The following is an 18,862-nucleotide window of genomic DNA, read 5'->3' on the forward strand; positions in this document are numbered from 1 at the left end:
AGTCACATTCTCATTTTTGCCGTGGCTATCAGGAAACTCATAGCCAAATTTCACACTCAAAACATTTATATATATGTTAGCTCTTCCTTATCAGAATCTCATTTTATCTTCTGTAGTTTATTGATCCTACAAATAAACTTTTGATTTCTATCTCAAATCTCTTGGGAGAAAAGGCAGGAGATGAAATACATATCTGGGCAGCCTATTTCCCTGTACTTCTTTTTTTTTAGTATTTTTATTTTGGAGAGCAGGCGCTCGCACGTGTGTGCAATGAGTGAGTGGAGGAAGAGCACAGAGAGAGAAGGGGACAGAGGATTTAAATCGGGCTCTGTGCTGACAGCAGAGATCCTGATGTGGGGCTCCAACTCACAAACTGTGAGATCATGACCTGAGCCGAAGTCAGTTGCTTAACCAACTGAGCCTCCCAGGTGCCCCTATTTCCCTGTACTTTTTATAGCAATAGAACTGTTTTCCCTTTTTCTTTTCTTCCTTTCCTTTTTTACCAAAAACAAAACAAAACAAAAAAACCCTAAAACTGATGAATGTGTGGCTTCTTTAATAATTTTCTCCCCCAAAAGTAGAGTATAAAATGAAAAAAACAAATTGACTTTTTCTTCTGGTCCTCTTTAGACCATTCAACTCAGAGTTCTTTGAATTGGCATAGCTTTCTGGCAGTCTTTACCATCTTTTCCCAGCTTTCCAACTCAAAACCATCCCCCCCTTATTGCTGTGTTTTTCTGATATATACCTGTTCTCTTTGTTTTCTTCTGGAGATGATGCTACTAGACTCTTGGAACTGTAACTGAGAAGTCTGACATAGGTGTGTGGGCTGTAGTATTCAGTCAAAACCGCCCTCCTGTAAGGTGCTTTGTGTTTCTGTTGGGCAGTGACTTCATGGAGGGGTGATTGGCTTGGGGCAGCACATGCTGAATGGTTGGGAAGGGAGGGTGGTCCTCCCATTGATAACCTCTGCTGTTGACTACTCAGGTATACAAGTGGCCCTCTCATTAGCAGCTGTGGCTGCCATCTACCTTATAAGATTTTTTAAATTGTATTTTTTTGAATAAGTAGTAATGCACATTCAAAATTCAGAAGATACCAAGGTATCTCTTTCCCATCTAGTTCCCTCCCTGGGGATAACTGAAGTTTTCAGTTTTTTTGTATATTTTCCTAAAGGTGTTTTATGTGCATACAAATTACATTCATACGTATGTATACATGCATGTGCCTATATATACATACATACACACATATAAACACTTTTTTCCCTTTTCATTTTAAACACAAAAGTAGTCATATATGATGTTCTGTACCTTGCTTTTTGTCCATTTGATTAATCTTGGAGATTTAGCCCAAATAAATTACATAAAGAGCTCCTCTTCCTTTAAAAAAATTGTTTTTAAGATTATATATTTTTTAACTAATCTCTATACCTAGTGTGGGGCTCATACTTTATAACCCTGAGATCAAGAGTTATGTGCCGTACCAGTTGAGCCAACCAGGCCTCCCCTTCGCCCCTTTTTTTTGCTGCATAATATATCTTTGTTTGTAAGTACCGTCATTTATTTACTTAAATATTTATTTATTTATTTAGAGAGAGCATGAACAAGCAAGCGGGGGAGGGGCAGAGAGAGAGAGAGAGAGAGAGAGAGAGAGAGAGAGTGAGAGAGAGAGTGAGAGTGAGAGAGAATCCCAAGCAGGCTCTGTGCTCTTAGCATCAGAGCCTGACGTGGGGCTGGATCCCATGAACCATAAGATCATGACCAGAGCTGAAATCGAGAATTGGACACTTAATCCACTAAGCCACCCAGGCGCCCCCATGATTTATTTTTTAAGATTGAGGTAAAATTAACAGCATATATGTTTAGTTTCTGTTGTACAACAAATTGATCTGATATTTATGTATTTTGTGAAACGATCACCTGGTAAGTCTAGTTAACATCTGTTACCATGCATAGTTGTGCATTTTTTTTTCTTGTGATGAGAACTTTTAAGATCTATTCTCAGCAACTTTCAAATATGCAATACGGTGATTATTAACTGTAATCACCATGCTGTGTGTTATATTCACAGGACTTGTTTATTTTATAACCAGAGGTTCATACCTTTTGACCCTCTTCATCCATTTTGCCCACTCCCCACCCCCAGGAATTGGTTCAGTTAGTTCCATAATGATAGACATTTAGGGTGTTTCTAATATGCTGTTAGTAGTGGTTTAGTTCTAATGTAAGGGATTTGGAATCAGTTACTGGTCTTGAAGTGTCTGAAAAAAAGATTTTTGGAGGAACGTAAACATTACTAGAACATAAGAGAGTATGTATGTATAATTTGGTTTTGTTTTTTGCACACAGTTGGCAAATTTTTATGAAATTATGAAGAACAGAAGAGCTTATGGTCCTTCTACTTTATCTCTTATGAAGATTTTTTGTAGTATTTCAGAAGCCCTTTTTTTAAATTTTTTTTTTTTTTAACGTTTATTTATTCTTGAGGCAGAGAGAGACAGAGCATGAACGAGGGAGGGTCAGAAAGAGGGAGACACAGAATCTGAAACAGGCTCCAGGCTCTGAGCTGTCAGCACAGAGCCCGACGCAGGGCTTGAACTCACGGTCTGCGAGATCATGACCTGAGCCGAAGTCGGCCACTTGACCGACTGAGCCACCCAGGCGCCCCCAGAAGCCCTTCTATTCTCCCTTCCTATCTAATCTCTTTTTCGTATATTTTGCTGTCTCCCAACTGTGTAGGTCTCAGTAAAAAGTGTTAGAAGAAAGCATACTGTCTCTTCATGCTTCTCTTGTGATAACGTCATCTCATGTTTTTCTTTAGTTATGTTGACTGCTAATCTCTATGTAATTATGAGGAGCCATGTCCTGTCAATTAAATTTCTCTTAAGTTCTTAGGTCCAACCAGGCACACTAAGTATTTCAGAGTCCAGTCCTGAAAAGGAGCTAGCACAGTGGGAACTGTGAGGACCAGGGGTAGCTGGTGGTGCTGACTTCAGCACCCCTGAGTCCTGGCCCTCCCTCTGTCCCAGGAGGAAGAGGAGGTAGAACGAGAAATCATAAAACAGGAAGAAAGTGTGGATCCTGACTACTGGGAGAAATTGCTGCGGCACCATTATGAGCAGCAGCAAGAAGATCTAGCCCGAAATCTGGGCAAAGGAAAAAGAATCCGTAAACAGGTCAACTACAATGATGGCTCCCAGGAGGACCGAGGTGTGTGTGGCCGGCCCCGCCCCCCACCCATGGGCCGTTCCACTAGAGCAGTGGGCCCCGCTCATCTGCCCTCTCTCCCTCCAGATTGGCAGGACGACCAGTCCGACAACCAGTCCGATTATTCAGTGGCCTCAGAGGAAGGTGATGAAGACTTTGATGAACGCTCAGAAGGTGAGGGCTATGCCTTTCTGCTGACTTTTAAATGTTACTTTGTTTAATACCTCTGTCAGTGTCGCTTATGCCTCCTTTTCTTTTTGCAGCTCCCCGCAGGCCCAGTCGCAAGGGCCTGCGGAATGATAAAGATAAGCCATTGCCTCCTCTGTTGGCCCGTGTTGGTGGGAATATTGAAGTAAGTGCTGTTTGATTCTAAGGAGGGGTGATGGGTGAGTGCTTGATATTTGGTCTTTGATGGAGTAAGACCTGCTCCCTCTCACGTAGGCTCCTTCTTCTTCTAGGTACTTGGCTTTAATGCTCGTCAGCGAAAAGCCTTTCTTAATGCAATTATGCGATATGGGATGCCACCTCAGGATGCTTTTACCACCCAGTGGCTTGTGAGAGATCTGCGAGGCAAATCAGAGAAAGAGTTCAAGTAAGTTGAGAGCTGGAGTGACTGTACAGAGCAAGAGTTTTTAATCTCTGGTCATTCCACACTACTCGTCCAGGCTTTGCAGGGAAATTGTCCGTGTTCTCTGTTGAAGTTGATGGGTGAAGCTGTTAGTAATAGGGCTCTTTGTGTTTCTAGCTTCCCTAGAAGAGAACCTGGGGCTTGGTGTGGGATCTGGAGAACCATCCTTCAATGCGATTGTGGGCTTTATCTCAAGATGGAGCCAGAGTGGTTGTTGCCTAAGTTAATGCCTAAGTGGTTGGAAAGATCTCATCTAGGAGTTGGCCTGATAGCTGTTTAACTCATTTTTCACTTCCTTATTACAGGGCTTATGTGTCTCTTTTTATGCGACATTTATGTGAGCCGGGGGCAGATGGGGCTGAGACCTTTGCTGATGGTGTCCCCCGAGAAGGCCTGTCTCGCCAGCATGTCCTTACTAGAATTGGTGTCATGTCCTTGATTCGAAAGAAGGTGAGCCCTGAGCCTCTTTTCATTGTTCAGAGTTTGTAGGGGAAACTGGAGGGCCAATAGGAAAGGAGCCTAGAGCTGGAATTGAGTCTTCACTATCTTGTCTTATTGCTCCAGGTTCAGGAGTTTGAACATGTCAATGGGCGCTGGAGCATGCCTGAACTTGCTGAAGTAGAGGAGAACAAGAAAATGTCCCAGCCAGGGTCACCTTCCCCAAAGACTCCCACACCCTCCACTCCAGGGGACACACAACCCAATACCCCTGCACCTGCCCCACCTGCTGGTAAGTGTGCTTGTACTCTCTTTTTCTGTCTTTTGTCCTTGCCTATGCTTTGTCTGCTCCCTTGTGCTCAGCTCTAACAGGGGAGTCTGGCAGGACACAGAGCAATCTCCCTCTCAGTTTAGGAGAGCCGTCCTAAGAATAGGGCTGGCTCTTAAAGGCACGAGAGGACAACTTAAGATGAGACAAACTGAGCGGGTGTGACCTTCTCGCTGGTCTAGGACCTTCCTCCTAATTAATTGTCTTCTGTTGGTCTGCAGAGGATGGGATAAAAATAGAAGAGAATAGCCTCAAAGAAGACGAGAGTGCAGAAGGAGAAAAGGAGGTTAAATCTGCAGCCCCAGAGGCCACTGTTGAGGTAAGAGATGGGGGTGACTGGATGCCATACCAAAGGTAAATGGATAAGCCTGTTCATCCTTTTCGATCGTTGGCCTGTTTGCTTCAACTTACGTCTTTTTCCTTTGAAGTGTACACAACCCCCTGCCCCTGCCTCAGAGGATGAAAAAGTCCTTGTTGAACCTCCCGAGGGAGAGGAGAAAGTGGAAAAGGCAGAGGTGAAGGAGAGAACAGAGGAACCGATGGAGACAGAGCCCAGAGGTATCCACATTTTCAAGTACTACATTGTGCAGATCCTTGTGAAGCTCTTGGACTTTTAACTGGGCTCTGGGGTGTCAGGAAGAAGTGAAACCCTGAAGAATCTTGCACCCTTGAATTTAAATTGAGGGTTTTTTCCCCCTTAAGATGTCTTTTATGATGTTAATCATGGAGATTTAGGATTAAGACTGTTCCAGGGCATGTGGGTGGCTCCATTAGATTAGTTAAGCGTCAGACTTCAGCTCAGGTCATGATCTCAGGGTTTGTGAGTTCAAGCCCCAAGTCAGGCTCCTTGCTGACAGTGCAGAGCCTGCTTGGGATTCTCTCTCTTTGCCCCTTCCCCATTTGCATGTGCTCTCACTCCCCTGTCTCTTTCTCAAAGTAGATAAATAAACTTAAGAAGAAAAAAAAAAAAGACTGTTCCATTTGGTTATGGTGAGGAACAGAGAACATTTTTATTTTTTTATTTTGTTTTTTAAGTTAATATGTAAATTTAAAGCAAGCATGAGCAGGGTAGGGGCAGAGAGAATCCCAAGCAGGCTCTGTGCTGTCAGTGCAGAGCCCCACTTGGGGCTAGATCTTGTGACATCATGACCTGAGCTGAAACCAAGAGTCAGATGCTCAACTGACTGAGCTACCCAGGAGCCCCCTTCTTTTTTAAGTCAATTAATTAATTATTATTTATTTATTTTTGTTTTGTTAAAAAAAAATTGTTTAATGTTTATTTTAAAAAATTTTATGTTTTATTTTTTTTGAGAGTGAGTACAAGTGGGGGGATGGGCAGAGAGAGAGAGAGAGGGAGACATCCGAAGCAGGCTCTAGGCTCTGAGCTGTCAGCACAGAGCCTGAGTGGGGCTCAAACCCACGAGCTGCTCGATCATGACCTGAATTGAAGTTGGACGCTCAACTGACTGAGCCACCCACTTGCCCCTTTATTTATTTATTTTTTAACGTTTATTTATTTTGAGAGAGAGAGTGCACGCAAATGGGAGAAGGGCAGAGAGAATCCCAAGCAGGCTCTGTGCTATCAGTGCAGAGCCAGATTCAGGGCTCAGTCCCACAAATTGTGAGATCATGAATGACCTGGGCCAAAATCCAGAGTTTGATGCTTAATCCCTGAGTCACTCAGGTGCTCCAAAAGATTTTATTTTTGAGTAATCTGTACATCCAACATGGGGCTTTAATTCACAAGCTCGAGATCAAGAGTTGCATGTCTGTGACTGAGCCAGCCAAGCACCCCAAAACTTTCTTCTTTATACACTCTCAATGCCATCTGTTCTCCCCAGGTGTTGCTGACGTGGAGAAGGTAGAGGAGAAGTCAGCAGTAGATCTGACTCCCATTGTGGTAGAGGACAAAGGTGGGTGTTTGGAGAAGCTGGTTATGATTAAAAAGGACTCTAAAACTAGATGCAAGGATTTTATCTCTGGGATAGCCCCTGGCCTCTTCCCATCCACACCCATATAGCTATTTTATCCCAAGCTAAAAGACTCCATCTGTCCCTACATATGATTGTCATGGGCCGGTGGCATCTTTTTCTGGGTTTGAGAAACAGTGTGGAGAAAGGGTGGAGGTGGCTAGATACTTGCAGCATATAATGCTGTGGGTAAAGGCCAAGGTGCTATGCTTTTGTATGGCGCTGATATTTTTCTTCTGCATATCCTGTAGAAGAGAAGAAAGAAGAAGAAGAGAAAAAAGAGGTGATGCTTCAGAATGGAGAGACCCCCAAGGACCTGAATGACGAGAAGCAGAAAAAAAATATTAAACAGCGATTTATGTTCAACATCGCAGATGGTGGTTTTACTGGTATGACAATGAGGGACCATCTGGGGTTAGAAGCATCTAAAGTGAAATTAGGGTTCCTGTACAAAGACTTCATTAGATGAGGGACTGTCAAGCTGATTCTGTATTAGAAAGCCATAGGCATGGCATACTACTAAGATGGCATCTGTGGGGGCAGAGATAAAGAGTTTTTTGAATTCTTAAAGACATTTGTGTCTCTTTTTCTCCCCAACCTTCCCCAAATTCTCTTCAGAGTTGCACTCCCTTTGGCAGAATGAGGAGCGGGCAGCCACAGTCACCAAGAAGACTTATGAGATCTGGCATCGGCGACATGACTACTGGCTGCTGGCTGGCATCATAAAGTATCCTTTGCCTGAGTCTGGGCTGAGGTTCTTGGTGAAGGTTTCTGAAGATCCCATGTTTGAGGTTCTTTCCTTGTTTTGTTTTTCCTGAGCAATTTTCCAATAGCCATGGCTATGCCCGGTGGCAGGACATCCAGAATGACCCACGCTATGCCATCCTCAATGAACCTTTCAAGGGTGAAATGAATCGTGGCAATTTCTTAGAGATCAAGAATAAGTTTCTAGCCCGAAGGTTCAAGGTGAGCAGGATGGGGAGGAATGAAATGTTGAAGTGACAGCTTTCATTTTTATTTTATTTTATTTTATTATTTATTTATTTTGGGGAGAGGAGGAGGGGCAAAGAGAGGGAGAGAGAATCCCAAATAGGCTCTGCACTCTCAGAGACCAGACGTGGGGCTTGATCTCACAAACTGAGATCATGACCTGAGCTGAAATCAAGAGTTGAATGCTTAACCAGCTGAACCACCCAGGCACCCTGAAATGACAGCCTTTACAGTGCAGAAGGGACTACAAAGGAGGTAGTCTATTCATGCAGCCATGCTGTTTATTGTGTTTTCCTGTGTATGTTACTTAACTTTTTATATTGTGAAAGGCTTTGTTCCCAAGTATCTTAAATATTAGAAATATGGGGGCACCTGGGTGACTCAGTCGGAAAAGCATGCCACTCTTGATTTTGGGGTTGTGAGTTCAAGCCCCACAAATAACAGAGATAACTTGAATAAAAAGTTAAAAAAAAAAGCAAAAAAATTAAGACCTAGAGACTCGAAAGTTAACCAGCTCTTCAAGGGCTGAAGATGACTGTGCCTAATAAATGACACAGACAGAATGGCACCTGGCTAACTCAGTAGGGCATGCAACTCTTGATCTCAGGGTCATGAGTTCAAGCCCCACGTTGGGCATGGAGCCTAGTTAAATACATACATACCAGTAAATGACACAGACATGCAGTGGATATGTTGGGGGAACACTATAGGTTGGAGTGTGCAGGAAAGATACAGAGATGGGACTGAATTGGATCTTTGAAGAGGGAGGGCTGTCAGTGGGCTAGTGGTACTTTTGTCTGCATCTGAGAGCACCTGTGTGGATAAGGGGTGGGGTGGATGCAAAGAGGAGATGCAAAGGTAGAGCTTCATTCTCAGAATCACCAGAGTTAGTAAACCCAGGGCTGAAGAGAGTCTCAGTCTAGAATTCGGCAAACGTACATTGAGGGCACCTTTGTGCAGACCATCAAAATGGGACACCATGAAGACAAGATATGGGGATTTTAAGCTGACTGTAACCGGGGGGTAAGAAATGTACACTAATAAATCTTCAAACATGTGCCAAGCAACGAGTGGCACAGGGATACAAAAATAAGGCATGGTACCTATTCTCAAGGAACTTTTGGTTTAAGGTAGAGGCAAATGTGGGATAAAATGAATGCCACTCTGTGTATTGGGAGGGATTCATATGGAAGTTCTCCAGGGAAAATTAGGGAGCCAGAAGAGAGCTCCCAAATGGCTTTGTGGAGAAGCTGGTATTGGAATTAAGTTTTGATTAATGTAATAGAGATAACTGGATAGAAACAGAAGGCTGTTTGAACCAACGGGATTAGGTAGGGCAGAGACCTAGAGGCAGCAGAGCTTATGGTGTTTGCAAACAGCAAGTAGTCCAGTCGGGCTGTAGAGAACACTTGTTTGGGTGATGGTGGGAGGTAGGTTGGAGAGATAGGTAAGGGTTAGAGGTCAGTAGGTGCGTTTTTTGGCACCAGATGAGAGTTTGGACTTGACCCTATAGTTAGTTAATGGGCAGGCATTGAAGGATTGTGAAGAGTTTTGATATGACCAAGGGAAATGGAAACAGCATTCATGAGATTATAGAACTGCTGTACAGTCATGAGGTAGTAAAGGCTGGGCTGTGGTGCTGGTTGTAGAAAATGAAAAGGATAAGATAAAGGAAACAAAATACCAAATAATTGATAGGCTTTACTGATTTATTGTAGGGTCAGCAAACCTTTTCTATTAAAGGGCTCGATAGTAACTATTTCAGGCTTTGTGGGACGTACATGTTGCAAATACTCTCGTAGTGTGCAAGTAGCCACAGGTGATAAACGAGTAAGTATGAATGTGTTCCCATAAAACTATTTATTGATGCCAAAATTTGACCTTCATATAATTTTTATAAAGTGTCACAGACTGTTGATTTTTTTCTAGCCATTTAAAAATGTAAAAAACTGGGGCACCTGGCTGGCTCAGTCGGTAGAGTGTGCAACTCTTGACCTTGAGGTTACAAGTTCGAGCCCTACGATGGGTGTGGAGATTACGTAGAAAAACAAGATATTTTTTTAAAAATGTAAAAAAACCATTCTTAGCTCTTGAGCCATACAAAAACAGCCAATGTGCCAGATTTTGGCCATAGGCCATAGTTTTCTGACTCTTGACTGATTGGATTTGAGATACAAACTAAAGTCTTGAGCCTGAGTCACCAAGAAAAATGATCATTGGCAGTTCAGAGAAGTATGAAGAGGGAGCAGTTTGTAGAGTTAAACTTTAGAAAAAGTCCTAGTGTTCTCCCACTACCCCCATCACCATAAACAAATGGGATCAGAGTGATCAACCACATGAGTGGGATCAGAACGCTCAGTGCTTTGAAATGAAGGTTCAAAAAGCATCATTTGCACAGAGGTGCTGGCTGAACTGGGAAAGGAGAAATCACTTAAGGGAGTGCGTTAAAAGAATAGCAAGCCGAGGGCTGGCCCTGGAGGAAGCTCATAGTATGGGACAGGAAGAGGCAGTTGGTGAAGGAGACAGGATCTGTAGATTGAAAGTAGATGCTTGGTCTGTCTGGGGATAGATTATTCTGCTTGATGAAGCATGTCCTGTGGAAGAAACAACAGCCCATTATTCTCATACTGTCCTATTTCCTGACCCCTAATGGCTTTATTGTTTTTAAGAACCAGTGGATGGATACTTGAGCAAATTAAGTCTTATAACTTCTGAAACAGCATTCTGTCCCTCGGAATATATTGCAAAGAACCTTTTACGTAGCTCCATCAGGTGACGTGTAAGTGTTCATTGCAGCATAATTTTTGGTGGTGGGGCCTGTAGGCAACCTAGATGTTCAGCTGGGACACTGGGAGTGTGCATAGGTAAAATGTGGGTTCACATCATGAAGCGTTCTAAGCAACAGAAGAAACAAAATATATGTAATAGAACAACATAAATTGAACAAATTAAAAAGATCTGAAGTGGGGAAAGGAAGAAAAAGCTTTTTATGTGTACAGAACAACATTTTGTTAAATTAGAAATATGCACATGAACCAATATTCAGTTTTCAAAAACACCAAAAACCATGCAGTAAGTATATTATAAGCGTTGCCTATTGGGGAAGGAAAGGGAATGGAAATGAGATATGGAGACAAAATAATTTTAAAAAGTAAAACAACTTAAGTGATATGATGTGGTAGGTATATCCATAGAAGGGACTATCATGCAACCACTAAAAAGCATCTTTTGTCAGGGGCGCCTGGGTGGCTCAGTTGGTTAAGCATCCAACTTCAGCTCAGGTCATGATCTCATGGTTAGTGAGTTTAAGGCCCACATCGGGCTCTGTGCTGATGGCTCAGAGCCTGGAGCCTTTTCAGATTCTGTGTCTCCCTCTCTGCCCCTCCCCTGCTCCTGCTCTGTCTTTCTCTGTCTCTCAAAAAATAAGTAAATGTTAAAAAAAATTAAAAAAAAAAAAAGCATTTTTTGTCAAGAGCAGTTAATAAAGGAAGGTTTTTACTATGGAATTTTGGGTGAAGCCATGATGTAGATCTATAGAGAGAGAGTGATCTCTGGTACATAAAAATATATATATGCAAAGAAAAACCAGAACACGTTAATAGTATCTTTAGGAGGTGCAATTACTTACAATCTTAATTTTTTATACGATCTACTTTCTAAATTGAAACTATCATTTTTGTATAAGCAAATCAATAAAGGGCAAGGAGTTTTAAAAACATGGACTTCCAAATGGGGATTAAAAAAAGCAAAAGCAATGTGATGTTGAGCTGCTTGTGTGTGGGGGAGCCGTCTGTAAGGTTCTTTATAGGTTCTGAGAAGCCTGTCAAAAATCAGAGTAAGTATCAGTCCAACCCCCATCTCCTCTTTATCCTTCTCTAGCTCTTAGAACAAGCCCTGGTGATTGAGGAACAGCTGCGCCGGGCAGCTTACCTGAATATGTCCGAGGACCCTTCTCACCCTTCCATGGCCCTAAACACCCGCTTTGCTGAGGTGGAGTGTTTGGCGGAGAGTCATCAGCACCTGTCTAAGGAGTCAATGGCAGGAAACAAGCCAGCCAATGCAGTCCTGCACAAAGGTAGCCAGTGGCTCCCCTGCCTCCTGCTGACTCAGTCTCCTTCCTCCTCCCGAATACATAGTTACTCCTTGTTTCCAAAACTTTCAGAGTCCCTCTGGCTGGGATCTTTGCCTTCTTCCTTGAAAAGCTAATATCTTAGAGGCAATCAAGGACAGTGGTTCTTTGCTTCTTTTAACTCCATATATTCAAGTTCTTGGAGGTGGAAAGCAAAGCAGAATAATAGAGTATCATCTGAGATAATTTAGAGGTGACTTCAGGTGATTTAAGGTTCAGTTAGATTCTAGATCCCTTTCAACATTTTGTTTCTAACTAAAGTTCAAACATGGGGGGTGGGGTGGAGGGTGAAATGAGGAAAAAAAGGCTGTTACAAAGGAAGGAGGAGATAGCTCCAAAAGCTGGAGAGGGAAGATGATGAAAAAAGGAAACAGGAATAAGCTTCTCTCATGGAGGGAGAATACAGACGAGACAATATGGAGCAAAGTGCATTGAGGGCTAAGTGGCATAAAAAAGCATAGCATCATGGACAGTTGGAAGTGGAATATAAGAAGTAGTAACTTGGGTATGGTGGAGGCCAGTCAGGTGACTCTGACTGACAGACCATACTCCAGCACATCAGTCACTTGGATCACTGAGAAGTAACAGAGGGGCCTGGTTCACCGTGCTAAGAAGGATCTCAGTCTTGACTACCACAGCTCACCGTCTGTTTCCCCCTGCACCCCTACCCCATGCAGTTCTGAAACAGCTAGAAGAACTGCTGAGTGACATGAAAGCCGATGTGACTCGACTCCCAGCTACTATAGCCCGAATTCCCCCAGTTGCTGTGAGGCTACAGATGTCAGAGCGTAACATTCTCAGCCGCCTGGCAAACCGAGCACCCGAACCTACTCCACAGCAGGTAGAGTGTTTTCTTCTGGCCAGCTGTTCCAGCAGAGCCAGTCTGGAACTTGTAATATTGCTCTCCTGGTTGGGGGGTGCAGGGGCTTACCGGTGAGTTCCCTTGGGATCAGGTAGATTCCTATGGTTTGGAATTCTGACTCCCTTGGCTCTCTTTCCTGTAGGTAGCCCAGCAGCAGTGAAGATCCGGATCGATGATACCACCTCCACCGCTGAGCAGTGACCTTCCTCACTTTCCCTTGCCCAGCTTCTCCCCTGGGGCCTGAGAGACCCTTCCTTCCTTCTGCCCCATCTTCCACATTGTAAAGGAACAGCCCCCAGTGCACTGGGGAAGGGGAGGGAGTGAGGGGCGGTGGTGCCCTTCCTGCTGGAGAGACATGCAGCAGTAGCGCCGGCGCCATCTGCAGGGAGCTGGCGGGCTGGCCTTCTGGGCCCTGGCTTCTCCCCACCGTAACGCCTGTTACACACAAACTCTTGTGGGTTCCCGCCAGGCTTGAAGAAAACGATCTGAATTTCTTCCTCCTTTTGGTTTTATTTTGTTGGTTTATTTTGTGTTTTCTTTTCTCCTTTTTTGGGGGTATTCAGAGTGGGCCGGGCCCCTGGGCGAGACACAGCTACCTCTGTTGGCATCTTTTTAATACCAGGAACCCAGCGGCTCCAGCCACTGAGCAGCTAGAATGAAATAAAGTGGAAAAAAAAAAAAAAAAAAAAAAAGAAAAGAACCAAAAGCATAAAAAACCACAGCAAATTTCTTGATGAAAATTGAAAATAAAAGTTTCCTTGTATTTTAGTGCTCTGGTTCAGTGTGGGTATAGGTGCAGGTGGATGAGTGTGTATGACAGGAGCTCTGGGAAATGTGTATATGAAACCTAAGGGGGTCGCCTTGTGTTGATATTCTTTAGAAGAGCCATGTTCTGCGTGCATGTGCCTTATGTGGTGGGGATCAAGGATGACTGCCACCTGGAAAATGCGAGGCTCCAAAACCATACTTGGGTTCATACCCTGTACTACTGATTCATGGCTTTGTGACCTGAGGGAGTTAACTTACCTGGGCTGTAGATTTCTCCTATAAAATAAAGATATCTTCTTCATAGAGTTGTGAAGATAAAAATAGTAAAGTGCTTGGAAATGTTTTTAACAGCTGCTAAGCACCGCCTTAGTGTTTATTTGGAGGAAGTCTGTAATTTTTTCTTAACTAATGTGAAATTAGGACACAAGTCTTGCTCTGGCCTCTAGAGATGTGAACCCAGGCAGAGACGAACCTTACTTAAGGGGCTGAGCGGGGGTTTTGGGGGCCGAAGAAGCGGGTCTCCTAATCAAAGGGCTGGGAGGTGAGAAGCATGCGATTCCTTGGTTTTGAGACGATGGTAGGGCGGAGGAGGGCCGAAGTCTCACGCCCTGGTTGGAGGAGCGGCGGCGTGGAGGTACCAGTTTTTCCCACTGATACCTGCAATGAGGCAAGAGGCCAACCCTTTGCGGACCGGGGTGGGGTGTGTGGGGTGGAGGGGGGGTTGAAAAGCGTTCCGTCCGCATTGCTTTCTCCGCTCCCGGGGACTGAGTGGAAGCGGTCCACCTGCGAATTTCCTCCGGCGGTGCTGCCGCCAGCCTCGCGCGCGTTCCCAGGGGGAGCCTACGTTCTGGGTTCTGCGGCCGACCGGAAGAGGCGGGGCTACGAGGCGGGAGCGCTCTGTGCGCCTGCGTGAAACATTTCCGTAGCGTGTGGTGTCCGACCCTAGTCTCAGAGTGCACGTGGAGTGCCGAGCTGCTTATCCAGGGGCCTCTCGGGCCTGGACCCTATTTCAAGTGAGCCGAGGCTTCGGGTGGGTGTGGAGGAAGTTGGGGAAGGGTGACTGCACTGACTCAGACTGGGGCGTCGGGAGGGGGACGTAGTACAAATGGTGTGGGACCCAAGGGCCGGGTCCAGCATAAAATGGAGGTTTTGTCATGCCATTAGGGGCTGTTGGGAGTGCTGAGTCGAGATTCGAGGCGATTCCCTTTCCCAGTCTAATATGCTAAGTATGCGGTCTCCGTTTCCCTTTCCAATACGCGCGACTCTACCTTCTCCCATTTTTCTTTTCCCCAGTACTATGGGGCGCAAGTTGGACCCTGCAAAGGAGAAGCGCGGTCCAGGCCGTAAGGCCCGGAAACAGAAGGGTGCTGAGACCGAACTAGCCAGATTCTTGCCTGCAGGTAAGGGTTAGGCCTGGCCTCCTCCCCTCACCTCCTCCCTTCTCCAGTTCTTTAGGTTTTGCTCCAGTTTTTCATCTGTATCATATCCCCTTCCGTTTTTAGTTTCTGTAGTCACTGTTCAAGTAGACTTTTCTTTGAGCCGAGTTACCGAATTTAGACAGTTTCTAGAGAAACCAGAGTATATTGTGTGAGTTATTAGAAAGTAAGTATGAATCAAACACTGTCCTTAGCACTTACAGAAGACGTAGCAGGGACTGAAGCACCCATGCAAGGGGAGGTCCAGTTTAACATTGAAGGAATTTAGACGACCTACACAGTTAGAGTTTAAAAAGATTTTAAGCTGGGGGACACCTGGATGACTCAGTTAAGAGTCTGGCTCTTGATCTCAGCCCAGGTCTTGATCTCAGGTCACGATCTCACAGTTTGAGGGATGGAGCCCCTTGTAGGGCTCTGTACAGCGCAGAGCCTGCTTGGGATTCTTTCTCTCTTCTCTATGCCTCTCTTTCTCTGTCTGCACCTGCCCTGCTTTTGCTCACTCAAAATAAATAAATAAATGTTAAAAAAAAAAAAGAGAGAGATTGTAAGCTGGGTTTTGGAAGATGGTTGACATGTTAGTAAGTGGAAGTTGAGAAGAAAGTGGTCACCATCAACTAGTTGTGTTGTGGAGGGCATGGCTATGGCAAGGCACAGATCTGATTCCCACATGTCTGCTGCATGGAAGGCTGGGGTGGGAGAGAAGAATGGACAGGTACTTTGTGTTGGGCATTTAGAGAAAACAGTGCAGATTATTGAGGTATTAGAAAGTGCTAGGCACTATACTGAAGCTTTTGGATACATTATCTTGCCTCATTCATCTCGTTCTCTTAGCGCCCTGTGAGAGAGGCATTGTTAAGGAGATGAAAGCTGAGAGATTAAGTAACTTGGTCGTGTAAATGACAGGGCTGAGATTTAAACTTTCTGTTTCTTGGAGAACATAAAAAATCACCTACAAAGGTAAAATCTGTGGTTGGTTACTGAGTAAATTGAGAGGAAAGGAAAGGAAAGGAGAAGACAAGACAGTTTTGTTTGTTACATAACTTCGTCCATTTCTTACAGATTTAGCAGTGTTTGAAATGGTGGGGCTTCTACAGGTCTTTCAACTCCTTCGGTCTTCTGTTGGCAGACTTAACGGCGATGGCAGAAGTGGTAGTGTAGGGACCACAGTGCCAGATCTGTGCAGCTTAGTCTTTGCATCTTGGTTTTGCCACAGAAGGAGCAAGTGTATGTGCCATGCTGGCTTATTTCAGATTGTTTTCACCATTTTCCTGAAGGAGGAATCATAACGGGTCCCATATTTACCAACCCATTACCAGCTCAGACCTTTGGTGCGTTTAGTCATGTCTCTGTACACTAGGTCCAAGGCCAGAGAGAAAAGATGAATTTTGAATCTTTTGTTTTCAAGATGGTAGTAATGCTATTGATTGAAATCAGAAGCCTGGAGGGAGGCCCAGTTTGGATTTGGGTGATGCACAACCAGATGGAGATCATCTTTACATCTCTCATCCAACTCTTCCTGGAGGGCTATGAAGCAAGTTACAACCTACTCCCTTTAATTAGTGAATTAATTTTTTCTTCACTTTTATTTTCTAATGTTCTTTTTTCATTTCCCCTGTGACCTACTGTTTTGCCTCTCTCTCTTTTTTAAATACAGCGGGTGATGAAAGTTCTAAGAGGCTGTCTAGTCGTGCTCGAAAAAGGTGAGTGTGGGTGTCCAGACTTCCATAGACAAAATTGGTACTGTTCATCTTTAGTCACATGATTACATGTGATCATACTGATGGAAAGGGTTGTTTGGGGACTGTTGCATTTCTATGCATTTCTATGGCAGAGTCTAAAGGTGTGTTCTGTTTCCTCCACATATCGTTTCAGGGCAGCCAAGAGAAGGTTGGGTTCTGCTGAAGCCCTTGAGATGCCTAAGTTTCCTGGGGCCAAACCATTCCCTGGAAAGTTACCAAAAGGTCAGTGAACATAGGAGCTGTGTGCTACATGAGAAGTCCTCTATGTCCTGGGTAGGGAAGGACTTGTTGAGCATTTCTGGAGTGAAAGGAACAGCCAGAGGACATTTTTAGGGGTAGAAAGTACAGGGTTCATCAGTGTGTGCCTGCCATCAGTCTAGGATTATTCAAACCCTTAGGAGTCTCTGGAGGAGCTGTCCAGACACCTGGTAAGAAGGGAGCCCAGTCCTTACTCCGTGCTTCTCAAGGCAAGAAGCGTCCAGCACCAACCCACAGCAGTGAGGAGGAAGAGGAGGAAGACGACTCTGAAGAGGATGATGTGGTGAACCAGGGGGGCCTCTGGGACTCTGAGGACAGTGACGCTGATATGATAGATGACTATGGCGCTGACTCCACTTCAGATGACGATGATGAAGGTGAAGAGGTGAGGTTTCTCTCTGTGGGTGTTCAGGAAGGGATCCTTGCCTTTTAGTTTTTCCAGATCCTTTTTTTTTTTTTTTTTTTTACATTTGTTTATTTTTGAGAGACAGAGTGAGACAAAGTGAGAATAGGGGAGGGGCAGAGAGAGAGAGACATAGAATCTGGAGCAGGCTCCAGGCTCTGAGCTGTCAGCACAGAGCCTAACATGGGGCTCGAACTCATGAACCGCTAGATCATGACCTGAGCTGAAGTCAGACGCTTAACTGACTGAGTCACCCAGGCGCCCCTAGTTTTTCCAGATCCTTGAGAATATCCGTCAGTGATGAGGATACGTGGAGTAGAGAAAAGGGGTTTTAGCATTCTGGCACTGTTTTCCTGTCATCTGTGTTTTTGCTCAGTGCACATACAAGTATAGAAAAGCTGTAGGATAGAGCATTTTGAAATAGGAGACTGTTCAGTGGTGGTGAGGATATGGTCAGGGGAATCTTTGAATGCCCAATGTGAGGGGAATAGAAATGCATACACATTTTTTATAAAGCATTTGGTATCTGAGAACCTTAGGAGTTTCTTCCTTTTGACCTGGTAATTCCGTTTAAGAAGATGATCCAGAATGTGGACAAAGATTTATTCACATTTTATGTAGGGGTTCCTGGCTGGCTCAGTTGGTAGAACATGCAACTGTTGATTTCAGGGTTGTTAGTTTGAGCCCCATGTTGGGTGTAGAGATTACTTAAAAAAAAAAAAAAAAAATCTAGGGCGCCTGGGTGGCTCAGTCAGTTGGGCGTCCGACTTCGGCTCAGGTCATGATCTCATGGTCCATGAGTTTGAACCCCACGTTGGGCTCTGTGCTGACAGCTCAGAGCCTGGAGCCTGTTTCAGATTCTGTGTCTCCCTCTTTCTCTCTCCTCCCCCGCTCATGCTCTTTTCTCAAAAATAAATAAATGTTAAAAAAATAAAAATTAAAAAAAATCTAAAAAAAAATTATCTATGTATTACACAATTAGTATATGTTAGGAAAACTCAGGTGATACAGGGTTGTATAGGATGAAAAGAAAGTTCCCATTTGCACTGTTTCTCACAATCTGCCTTTTCTCTACAGAGTTACTGTTAGGAGATTTGCAGACACCTTGTGGACCTTAATGCCCAAAACTCTGAAAACTGCCAAAATAACCAATATGCTTCAGTAAATTATGGTTCATTTATATACTAAATTAACATTTGGCCGTTATGTCTATGAAAATGCTGGTGATCTGTGAATGAATGAAAAAAGGCAGGAAACACATGTGAAAATGCATCACGATTTCAACTGTGAAAAATAGTATGTCTGGAAGAAATGTGGCAAAATGGATATCCAAGGACAATTTTTGTCTCTTCTGTATACATAATGGGGGTGTATTAACATTCAGAACTTTTAATGGGAAGTGAGTTACACACAAAACTAGAATAGTGTGATGAAACTCTATGATGTTACTTAGTTTCAACAATGGTTGACATATTCACTTCTATTCACTTCTTTAGCTTTCCTCCTTCCTTCTGAGAGTTACATTTGCGTTTAGGAAACAAAGTACAGAGATGGGATACTACTTGGGAGGGTGACAGAGCAGGCTTTGCGTTACTAGCCCCTGCCTCTTTTTTCAGCTGCTGCCCATTGAGAGGGCTGCCCGGAAGCAAAAGGCCCAGGAAGCTGTTGCTGGGTGAGTTTTGGAAACTCTTAGGATGGAGCCCA

At 44.2% G+C, this 18,862-nt stretch overlaps 2 protein-coding genes and 1 non-coding gene across 10 annotated transcripts in view; all 3 read left to right on the forward strand.

The window, feature by feature from the left end:
• CHD4 (chromodomain helicase DNA binding protein 4) overlaps positions 1-13,270 on the forward strand; it is a 29,932-nt gene extending 16,662 nt beyond the window's left edge. For 3 of the 7 annotated variants that reach the window (XM_040462804.1, XM_040462810.1, XM_040462808.1), the window contains exons 26-40: positions 3,032-3,212; positions 3,297-3,383; positions 3,473-3,561; positions 3,668-3,801; positions 4,143-4,287; positions 4,402-4,567; positions 4,825-4,922; positions 5,032-5,161; positions 6,445-6,516; positions 6,825-6,962; positions 7,192-7,300; positions 7,407-7,539; positions 11,443-11,641; positions 12,370-12,533; positions 12,697-13,270. In XM_040462804.1, coding sequence (XP_040318738.1) covers positions 3,032-3,212; positions 3,297-3,383; positions 3,473-3,561; positions 3,668-3,801; positions 4,143-4,287; positions 4,402-4,567; positions 4,825-4,922; positions 5,032-5,161; positions 6,445-6,516; positions 6,825-6,962; positions 7,192-7,300; positions 7,407-7,539; positions 11,443-11,641; positions 12,370-12,533; positions 12,697-12,714 — 1,863 coding nt within the window. In that variant the 3' untranslated portion in view covers positions 12,715-13,270. Of the gene's footprint in view, positions 1-3,031; positions 3,384-3,472; positions 3,562-3,667; positions 3,802-4,142; positions 4,288-4,401; positions 4,568-4,824; positions 4,923-5,031; positions 5,162-6,444; positions 6,517-6,824; positions 6,963-7,191; positions 7,301-7,406; positions 7,540-11,442; positions 11,642-12,369; positions 12,534-12,696 lie in introns of all 7 variants that reach the window. The other 4 variants (XM_040462806.1, XM_040462809.1, XM_040462807.1 and 1 more) reach the window with 3 other exon arrangements.
• LOC121022138 (small Cajal body-specific RNA 11) lies at positions 4,600-4,739 on the forward strand. The gene has a single exon (XR_005786829.1).
• Positions 13,271-14,207: 937 nt separating the features above from the next.
• Positions 14,208-18,862, forward strand: part of NOP2 (NOP2 nucleolar protein) — a 10,038-nt gene continuing 5,383 nt past the window's right edge. The window contains exons 1-6 of one of the 2 annotated variants that reach the window (XM_040462661.1): positions 14,208-14,335; positions 14,616-14,722; positions 16,413-16,458; positions 16,631-16,719; positions 16,896-17,140; positions 18,775-18,830. In XM_040462661.1, the coding sequence (XP_040318595.1) occupies positions 14,620-14,722; positions 16,413-16,458; positions 16,631-16,719; positions 16,896-17,140; positions 18,775-18,830 (539 nt within the window). In that variant the 5' untranslated portion in view covers positions 14,208-14,335; positions 14,616-14,619. Of the gene's footprint in view, positions 14,353-14,615; positions 14,723-16,412; positions 16,459-16,630; positions 16,720-16,895; positions 17,141-18,774; positions 18,831-18,862 lie in introns of both variants that reach the window. The other variant, XM_040462662.1, reaches the window with a different exon arrangement.

The sequence above is a fragment of the Herpailurus yagouaroundi genome, unplaced genomic scaffold (assembly GCF_014898765.1).
Source record: "Herpailurus yagouaroundi ecotype Mexico unplaced genomic scaffold, PumYag 355, whole genome shotgun sequence".
NCBI lineage: Eukaryota > Metazoa > Chordata > Mammalia > Carnivora > Felidae > Herpailurus > Herpailurus yagouaroundi.